General features: G+C 36.1%; 1 protein-coding gene across 1 annotated transcript; it reads left to right on the forward strand.

Annotated features, from left to right (window-relative positions):
- The first annotated feature begins 452 nt into the window (after positions 1-452).
- LOC117317104 lies at positions 453-7790 on the forward strand. Its single transcript, XM_033871901.1, has 5 exons — positions 453-1286; positions 2837-3427; positions 5610-5762; positions 6055-6195; positions 6833-7790. Exons 1-5 carry the CDS (start codon positions 695-697, stop codon positions 7270-7272), a joined length of 1917 nt encoding a protein of 638 aa, XP_033727792.1. The 5' UTR covers positions 453-694; the 3' UTR covers positions 7273-7790.
- The last annotated feature ends 2938 nt before the right edge of the window (positions 7791-10728 follow it).

Consider the following 10728-nt stretch of genomic DNA (forward strand, 5'->3'; position numbering starts at 1 on the left):
AACAAATCTGATCATGAATTGAAAGGGTAGGGCGAGCATTTTATATTGCGAATAAATTTGTGTATATGTATATACATGTAATTATGTAAGAATGCAGTAAGAAAACAATAAAGTTAATGTCGAAAACATTATTTACACTTAGCCTTTCCTTCCTGTAGTTAATGTTTTCTCGTGAATATGACGTTTACGTTTAACAGGAAACACTAATTTGAGTGGATATGTACTCACACTATTGTATATCCGGTAATAAAGAGTTCATTTTAACACAGGATTTTTGTACTATGATATATTCATGGAGTACTTTACTTCGAATTCCTTACTGTTCTTATGGTTAACCGCTATAGGGTAAGCCATACAATAATGTGTCGCGCCCCTGTGCATATAAACTGAATGCTGTGTCATCTATCATGTGGTAACTTATATAACTTAAATGTAGCTCTAGATTTATCATTTAAAGTGAAGGGCACTGTCAAAGTGTATTGTGCTCAATATCTAATGTTGTGATATAAAACACATTGCTGGGAGTTTTCGGTAATTATTTTGACGATGCGAACTCATATCCTGACGTTCTTTATTTAAATTAGATTGTAAAATTGCTTAGATTAGAAAACATTATTAGTTTTTTTTTTAAATATTTGATCTACTATATTTCTTAAAAAGTGAAAAACGTCAGATATCAGGCGAAAGGTGCATTATGCTTCGCATATTACTCAGTATCATAGTAATCCTGACCTATGGTCTTTCGCGAGGTTTAGAATGCAACAATACCCGTACAAACATATGCATGGATGTCGCCGACTTTTGCCTGAATGGAGGTACCTGTCATTACGACACTTCAAGTTGTCAGTACCAATGTAGATGCACTCGATTATTCACCGGTCGAAGATGTGGCGAACGGAAAAACTTCATTCAGTCTGAAAGGGACATATATAAATCGCCTACTGGAATAGATAGATCTCCAAGAGAAATATCAAGGAAGACACTATCGCCTTCTCCAACGGAAGATTATGTTTGCTCTCCAAATTACAAGATACGCCCTTTAGACGAAAGAGATTGCACTATTGGTTTCGCTTGTATGTATGGCTACTGCAATATTGAAAACTTTTCGTTTGACTGTAGTTGTGACATTGGTGGAGTGGGGCCACTCTGTGAAAATAAGTGTTGTCTGCAGTGTTCAGAACATGGTCGATGTGAGCTGGAAAACGGCATCGAATTTTGTCACTGTGCTACGAATTATGAGGGACGATTATGCGAAATTTCCACGATCTCGACCACTCTGCCAACAGGTAGGACCTTATTGCATGTCAATGTATCTAAACTATTTCTTTTTCTTTTTCCACTACCGCAATTGATTTGCTTTTATCTTATCTGTTTTAATTAGTACTCACCTAGATCCTAATGCTCCTCTAGTCTTAGGTGCTATGTACCAATTATTCTACTGCACGCGTATCCCTCAAGACAAAGCTAGCGACAAACAATCGCAACAGGTGCTGATTTCACGGTCAGTTGGTCGGGCACCTGTCATGTTCGCTCAGGTTCGCTAATTGTGTTCCTCTGAAACATACATTTTTCACGTTTTTCCCCCGAAATTATACAATAAGCTGAACCCATTTTCATGTCAACAGCAAGTCCTATGGTTAGCAATGATACATATTGACAATTGATCAAATTGGAATGTCTAAACAGCAAATCCAGTCAAAACAATGATATTTTACAAGCCTATAAATTTCTACTATGATGAAATTTAACAGAAATAGCTTGACCAACTTTTATTATGTATCAAGGCAAACCTTGGGCCTTGCTGTTGACACTTAGTTTGTTGAAGGGGGGCATAATTAGCTCATTTGTATCGCAAATATTAGACAAATAGCCATGCCGTTTTACTCATAAGTGTGGTTTGACCAGATTTGACTTTATAATATGTATAAACACTGATTCATGTTTGACCTTGAAATGCATATGGAGGTTTGTGAATCACATAAATATGGCATATCAGGAGGTATTTCAAACATCAAAAATGTTGTTATTAGACACTATCAAGCATTCTATACATGGGAAAATGTTCAACCGTTTTGGGCAAAAGAGGCATATTTCTGAAAAAGGCCACAAACTCACCAGTTTAACAAGGGTCTTTCTTACTATGATCAGAAGTCTAAAAGTATGATATAGGAGCATTTTTATTGATTTAAATGCCTCCCTTCATGCCATATTTGTTAAATATTATTCACAGGCGCCATTTGCATTTCCAGGTGAAAACAAAATACGTGTTAGTCAAATCATGTCAAACAAATGCTCCTATCCTGTGTTATAGACACTTGTAAGCATAACAACTTGGCTATTATTCAGGTTTAATTATTTCTGCTACATCTTACCTCAAAGTAACTCTATGGAAGAAACTGTTAGCATCAACAGCAAAGTACATGTACTTGCAATTTTAAGAAACCACATGTCCCAACAAACATTTTGGTGTATTACATGACTATTTTTGTTCATATATTCGTGCTTGAAATTCAACATTATTCTCTTATAAAGATGACCCTTAAGTTGCACCATTTTGTAAAATATCAATGGATTTGCTATTTGGATTATCCTTAAGCAATCAGTCGTATAGTTATCAAAATTCAAACAAAAGTCAGTAAAGGCAAGTGAAAATTCATTGATGTCTGTAAAAGGACAAGAGGTGAGTTGATTCCTACTTTTAAGTTCTGATGCATCAATGTCACCATACATGCTCCACTATAAAAGCATAGTATTATATTAGTCTCATTTATGATACAATAAGACTGTCTTCACATTCCAGTTGTTATAACTTGTTGATTGTTTCTGCATTTTCCAGGAACCCTTTCGTCGACAATGACAAATGTTTCATCACCAAGCGAAAAAACTACAACTGCAAGCGAAAAAACTTCACCACTAAGCGGAAAAACTACATCACCAAACGAAATCACTTCATCACTTAGCGGAAAAACTACATCGTCAAGCGAAAACACTTCATCACCAAACGAAAACACATCGCAAAGCGAAAACACTACACCACCAAGCGAAGAACCTAAACCGCCCATGATAACTGCCACACCAAGCGATGCATCTACAAAAACACTTTTGACAAAACATGCAGCTTCTGCCAATGATACTACTACACATTACGTTTGCTCACCAAATTACATAATGCGTCCTTTGGAAGAAAGAGATTGCAGCATTTTCATTTGCAAATATGGTTATTGCAATTTTGGAAACTTTTCGTTTGACTGTAGTTGTGATATTGGTGGAGTGGGGCAACTCTGTGAAGACAAATGCTGTATGCAGTGTTCAGAACATGGTCGATGTGAGCTGGAAGAAAACGGCAGCGAATTTTGTCACTGTGAAACGAATTATGAGGGACGATTATGTGACCGTATGTTGATTATCCCCAGCCAGGCATCACCAGGTATTTATTGAGATGCTTACAGATACTAAAATATAGTAAATTATAGAATTTCCTTGTGGGACCTTCTCTCTTCATGCTTACAGATACTAAAATATAGTAATTATAGAATTTCCTTGTGGGATCGTCTATCTTCATGCTTACAGATACTAAAAATATAGTTAAATTATAGAATTGTTCCTTGTGGGGATCATTCGCTCTTCAGTGCTTAAGTAGATACTAAAATATAGTAAATTATAGAATTTCCTGGGTGTGGGATCATCTCTCTTCATGCTTACAGATACTAAAATATAGTAAATTATAGAATTTCCTTGTGGGATCGTCTCTCTTCATGCTTACAGATACTAAAATGTAGTAAATTATAGAATTTCCTTGTGGGATCGTCTATCTTTATGCTTACAGATACTAAAATGTAGTAAATTATAGAATGTTCTTGTGGGATCATCTCTCTTCATGCTTACAGATACTAAAATATAGTAAATTATAGAATTTCCTTGTGGGATCGTCTATCTTCATGCTTACAGATGCTTAAATGTAGTAAATTATAGAATTTCCTTGTGGGATCTTCTCTCCTTATGCTTACAGATACTATAATATAGTAAATTATAGAATTTCCTTGTGGGATCGTCTCTCTTCATGCTTACAGATACTAAAATGTAGTAAATTATAGAATTTCCTTGTGGGATCTTCTCTCTTCATGCTTACAGATACTAAAATGTAGTAAATTATAGAATTTCCTTGTGGGATCTTCTCTCTTCATGCTTACAGATACTAAAATATAGTAAATTATAGAATTTCCTTTTGGGATCTTCTCTCTTCATGCCTATAGATACTAAAATATAGTAAATTATAGAATTTCCTTGTGGGATCGTCTCTCTTCATGCTTATAGAAACTAAAATATAGTAAATTGTAGAATTTCCTTGTGGGATCGTCTCTCTTCATGCTTATAGAAACTAAAATATAGTAAATTGTAGAATTTCCTTGTGGGATCTTCTCTCTGCGTGCTTATAGATCATATCATATTGATATAAAATCTAAATCGATTTCCCTATTGATTTCACTGAACGAATTTATTTCTGAATTACGTGCAACTACTTGACAATTTTTTACATTTAATTTTAACCGGATTAAAAACTTAACGTGAACTGTCATGTTTGGTTCTATTTTATAAACCGAGTCACTTGTTTATATTCAATGTTTTCTGCTATATATTTATGAGACGATCAATTGACGTCATGCGTTAATGACGTCATAATAGCCAGATTTGAAATGCAACTGTTATATAAACATCGTGTAGAAGATTCTGTTCCGAATACGAGGCGAAATAAGGTAAATTGTTCTTAAAATGTTTTATAACTCCCATACAGCTAAAACACTATATTGAGAACCCAACTATGTTTGCATTTATATTTGTGAAACCGCCATTTGCGCAGGCCGAAGTGACGTTTTCTAAATATCATTACCTCCCGAGTCCTGACGTCACAATAGGCACAAAACTAATCTCAATCTACCCACATCCAGAGCATATTCGGCCTTTATTCTAGAAAAATGTGAGGAAATGGCTGATATGTTCGGGATGAATCAAATTGCTTCTCCACTTTGTTTCTTGGACATAGATGGTGTGATGAATTAAGGGATAAGAAGAATAGTTCCTTTTGGGCTTAAAATGGGAAATCTCAAACCTCTGGACGGAATACCCAAATGTCTAGCCCTTGAATTGGTGGCGATACCATGGACTGGACGTTTAAGATCCCAACTAACTAACTTCATTAGGTTCATATACGCCTCATGCCTTCAAAGTGGAGAAAGGTTATGTCAATCGCAACATCTCGGGGAAATTTCCGGCAACACTCGGAAAGATTTCCGAGTGTTGCCGGAAATTTCCACGAGATGTTGCGATTGAGGTTATGTGTGTCTAAAAAGTTTATATGCACCATCCCCTCAATCAGATTTAAGGGACTGCACGTTCTGACAGACATGATCACTAGCACTTAGTATCATTTTATCCATTAAAGGAGGAAATTCTCCTCTCGGAGTTTTTGTTTTAACATAGATGTGTTACGGACTACAGGTTAATATGACCATTTGTGTTCTTGCAACTCATGTCGTGATTTCATTACTGATTATAAGTAACAAAAGCGAACCCCTTTTGTTTACATTACAACAATGTGGTTTCTAATTTAGAACAAGAAGACCTAGTTGCCCTATGGACCAGTGTCGCCGTCGTGCTTATCGGCCTTATCCTGGCAGGAGTCCTCATGTTCTTCTGGATGTGGCGGAACAGGGTCACCATCATCATGAAAATAGTGCACTATTTCCAGGCATATGAAGATGATGGTTGGTATCTTTAATATGAGAACATACGTACTACAATATAAATAACTTCTATCTAATTTCATTACAAGTATTTCAATAAAAGTATGTGACTGTTCATATTCAGAATGCAGTACGCATGAAAGTATAATTATCGATTAAGAATTGATTTATTTAAATAGAAGGCTGGAATGTTGCTATTAAGAAAGGGAAAATTCAGAACATCTGCTTACCATACCGAATAAAAGTAAGATGTCGTGGTTGAATAAAACGCTGTATTTTATGTAATTATTTAGTTTTTTTGCTCATATTTCAGACGAAAAGACGTGGGATTCTTTCATATCTTATAAATCTTCTGACGTCGATCAGCACTTTGTCCTTCACGTTTTGTTGCCAAAACTTGAAGAGCTCGGCTTCAAGGTCTGTTTACATTGCAGAGACTTCCTTCCAGGAGAAAGTGAGTACACCCTTCATCCACCAGTCCATTACTCGATAAAATGTAGTTAGCTGTAATACCTCGGACAACGTTATTTATTTCCATACTTAAGAAAATGAGTAAAGTAGAACTTCATTAGATGATTATTGATACAAAAAAGTACATTAGAGTGACATAACGTCATCATCTCTGAATCGTAGCTAAATTGAAGATAATATTTCTGAACTTCCTTCTTAGAGTGATCACAGTTGAGAATTGTCTCAATCTCGACTTCACACTCGAATTTCAAAATACCAATTCTTATTTCATCTAAGAGTCTTTAAGCTAAACCAAAATAGCCGTGTCGTATTTCGGGCCTACAGGCATTTATTTCTAACAAAATCAGTCTCGCGTTTCGGGGCGAGCTTACTTTAAGATATAAAAATTGTCCCGTTTTGGGGCCTACATACTTTTATTTATCGCCAATGACAGTGTCACATTTTGAGACATATAAAGATATTGCCCCTTTTAGGTTAGCTGTTGATAGGAAGTTAAACAATACAAAACCAAGAAAATCGACAAGAAGTTGCGCTAATTCATCTGCTTACATTCGGTTAAGCGCTAAAATTGACTGCGCCAAAGGAAGGGCGTTTATAATATTTATTTTGCTAATTTTCAGCGATTGCTAACAACATCATCAACGCCATCGTCAACAGCAGAAGGACAATCCTTATCCTATCGCCTCGCTTTGTAAGGAGCGAGTTTACTAGACTGGAGTACCAGGTCGCCCAGCAAGAGATGTTAAAACGGAAACATAGGATAATTCCATTGTTACTGGAAGACATCTCGGCGGACACAGTGGACCCAAACCTAAAACAGATACTTAGATGTGTGACTTACCTGGAATACCCTGGTGCAGACAGCAGCGAAAAGAACATGAATCGCTTTTGGAAGAAACTCTCTTTGGCTATGCCAAAGAAAAGAATCATTGGAGCAAACCAAAAACGACAAAACGATGTTGTCATAGACGTGAAGGATGAAGAAAACGTTGAGGTGCGAACAGACTACGCCAAGGAAGACAATAAACCAACCCATATCATGGATGTTACGACACTTTAATCGACTCGCATCAATGGAGAGTATTTACAATAACACCTGTATAAGCATATATAGGCACTTGTATCTGATAATTAATACCGGAGTTTAAATTATCTTCGACATATACTTTATATACAGAAAGGTATTCAGCTTCCGTTCAAGATGATCGGAAAGTCGTTCGAACACGGAATTGCCTTTGATTTTAAATTAGTTTTTGCAAGGAGCAGTTCGATTGGCTTACCTATTTTACCAAACCAATCAGACAGCTCCTTGCAAACACTAATTTGAAATCAAAGACACTTCTGTCTCACAGAAGCTTCAGAAATATACGGAGATAAAGCCATGTGTATCTAGAATTATAGATGACAACAGACAGGTCATTGTAAGGAGCCAAGGCATACAGGCTCTGGTGATGCCATGAATATTAGAAATGAAAGACAGAAGCAAAAGGAAGACCCATCTCTGTAACTAGTTACATTGTATATACATGGTTTGGCTTGTTTGTTTTTGTTTAACGTCCTATTAACAGCCAGGGTCATTTAAGGACGTGACAGGTTTTGGAGGTGGCGGAAAGCCAGAGTACCCGGAGAAAAACCACCGGCCTACAGTCAGTACCTGACAACTGCCCCACGTAGGTTTCGAACTCGCAAACCAGAGGTGGAGGGCTAGTGGTAAAGTGTCGGGACACCTTAACCACTCGGCCACCGCGGCCCCGCACATATAAATGGACGTATTAACATCATAACTTCATTGTTTGTCTCACTTTCTCCTCTTTATTTTAAACCCGGCAATCTCAAAAAAAAAAAAAAAAAAAACTACATTTGAGTGACACCCTCTATACAAGACAGGATTTCAGATATTGAAACCCAAAAGTCTTTTTTTTTCTTTTTTCTCCAAAGTCTAAACATTTGAGTAAGTTATCGCTCCAAAATAAGATAGCGGCTTTTACATAATAGGGTTCAACATGGCTTTTAGTATATCGTATACGTGAGAATGTAGAAAATCTAAACATAAAAATAAAAACATCACCCTCCAAACAATATTGTTAAGAAAAATAATGTCATTTATTTACATGAAGCGATGTTGTACATTTACATTACAATCCATCTTTTCTCGCTTATTTCATTTGTTTGTCAGCACATTCCAATATTATACATCTTCAATAAAATGTATGTCAGCATGTCCCCATATTATACATCTTCAATAAAATGTATGTCAGCATGTCCCCATATTATACATCTTCAATAAAATGTATGTCAGCATGTCCCAATATTATACATCTTCAATAAAATGTATGTCAGCATGTCCCAATATTATACATCTTCAATAAAATGTATGTCAGCATGCCCCCATATTATACATCTTCAATAAAATGTATGTCAGCATGCCCCCATATTATACATCTTCAATAAAATGTATGTCAGCATGCCCCCATATTATACATCTTCAATAAAATGTTAAATTCAATAAAATGTATGTCAGCATGCCCCCATATTATACATCTTCAATGAAATGTATGTCAGCATGTCCCCATACTATACATCTTCAATGAAATGTATGTCAGCATGTCCCCATACTATACATCTTCAATGAAATGTATGTCAGCATGTCCCCATACTATACATCTTCAATGAAATGTATGTCAGCATGTCCCCATACTATACATCTTCAATAAAATGTATGTCAGCATGTCCCCCATACTATACATCTTCAATGAAATGTATGTCAGCATGTCCCCATACTATACATCTTCAATAAAATGTTAAAATGTGTGTGTTCCATGTTTTCTTCCTTACGCCGACTCCTCACTGTGAAACAATGGAAATCACTCCTAAATAAAATGTCAAACCAAAGCTATGACACTTAGCTGCAAAGTCTTTGTTACACGTAACAAAAAAATCGGCCAAAGGGCAAAGTTTGCTCCCATGGGTACGGCGGTAGTCTGCTGGAAGATTTTTGTGATGCGTTGTCTCCTTGTAGTAGTTGGTGACTACCTCACTGAACAACATAAGGGAGGCCCGTCGCATTCCATCCAGAACAATTAGGATACAGTGTCTTTGCCCAAGGGCACAACCATAGACCGGCTCTATTCCCAGCTTCCCGACCAACAAATTAAAAAACATATTTAACGAGTTACATAAAATATTGCAATCACACGAGCATGTATTTTATTGATGGCTTAACTCATATTTCTGAGGAAATAAGCGATGTTTTCCCCTTTAAATAAATTCCGTCTAGAACGGTATTTTTCCATCAGAAAAAAATAAATCGTGTGACGTCGTCACAACGCCATTTCTTTGTGACGTCACTTAAGCATTGAACGGCTTTCAGTTGGCATTCATAGTCAATATGAATGCCAACTGAAAGCCGTTCAATGCTTATATTTGCCATCTGCGATTTTTTATTGTCGTGCGATTTTTTTTTGAAATTTTCAAATTCAAATTTCAGTTGGCAGTTCATAAGCTGGTGAACTCGCAACTGAATTGGTAGGGTTATATAGTGGCAGTGCCATACAATGGTAAATATAAGAGTTTTATTACACAAACGTGCCTGCCGTATGAATTGTATGACGTGGTCATGATATGGTATAAATTTATGTTATACTGTTCTCACTCCTGTATTAGGTTTCAGATTTAATGATATGTAAGTTAGATGGTCTACATTTCAACAAATGATACAGTACTCTCTGCAATAAAAATGATAATAAGCCCGTACGACCCCTTATATATGGTGACTTAGGCTACCCATTTAAATAACAAATCTTTCTAGAATTTTAATTAATGTTAACATATAAAAAATGATACCAAATACGGTCTAGTACCTGAATACCTAAATCGCTGTGTATATATACTATTCCATTCCCTCGTTGAACACCTTTGTGACAACTTTAATCTTTTGAAGTAATGGTTTAACTGTGGATTTAGTTCCATTCTGTATTGAAATTATATTCATAATATTTTTCTTTCACAGCCAAAGCGACGTCTGGCGGATAATGGATTAAATGTACCCAGTTGTAGTGATATTCTTCGTTACATTTATCGCTAACAAAAAGTCAGAAACAATAACCCATATACAAAACGTCCGTGGTACATAAACCTATTATTAGAAAGTTGAGACTTTAGATTTAAATCCCGCCGTTCATACAAGCAGTAGACACCGCGCTCAACAAATACCTATCTATCAATTACCATTGCAGATCAAACGACAAATTGTCTTGTGTCAAAAAAACTAGGACTAGTGCGGTTTCATCGGTAGGAAGAAGATATCAATTGTACTTTTTTGTATGCAATATATCGGGCATTAAATCTGATTGACTAGTCAGTGCCACAAACCTAAAGCGAGGCTGGAGCAGACGACAACTGAATTTAAGTCCACTCATTGAAATTCAACAAACTTCACAGGATTTAACGGATTTTAAGTTAGATTTAACTAGTATTTTTCAGCAGGGAATGTAAATGTACGACTTCTGGAACTGAT

The sequence above is a fragment of the Pecten maximus genome, chromosome 18 (assembly GCF_902652985.1).
Source record: "Pecten maximus chromosome 18, xPecMax1.1, whole genome shotgun sequence".
NCBI classification, from domain to species: Eukaryota; Metazoa; Mollusca; class Bivalvia; order Pectinida; family Pectinidae; genus Pecten; species Pecten maximus.

Bases quoted from the DNA above. Each gene is read 5' to 3' on its own strand.
- LOC117317104 (XM_033871901.1), top strand. From the start codon at position 695: ATGCTTCGCATATTACTCAGTATCATAGTAATCCTGACCTATGGTCTT. The intron at 5,763-6,054 runs GTTGGTATCTTT...CTCATATTTCAG, and splicing joins CCAGGCATATGAAGATGATG to ACGAAAAGACGTGGGATTCT. The intron at 6,196-6,832 runs GTGAGTACACCC...GCTAATTTTCAG, and splicing joins AGACTTCCTTCCAGGAGAAA to CGATTGCTAACAACATCATC.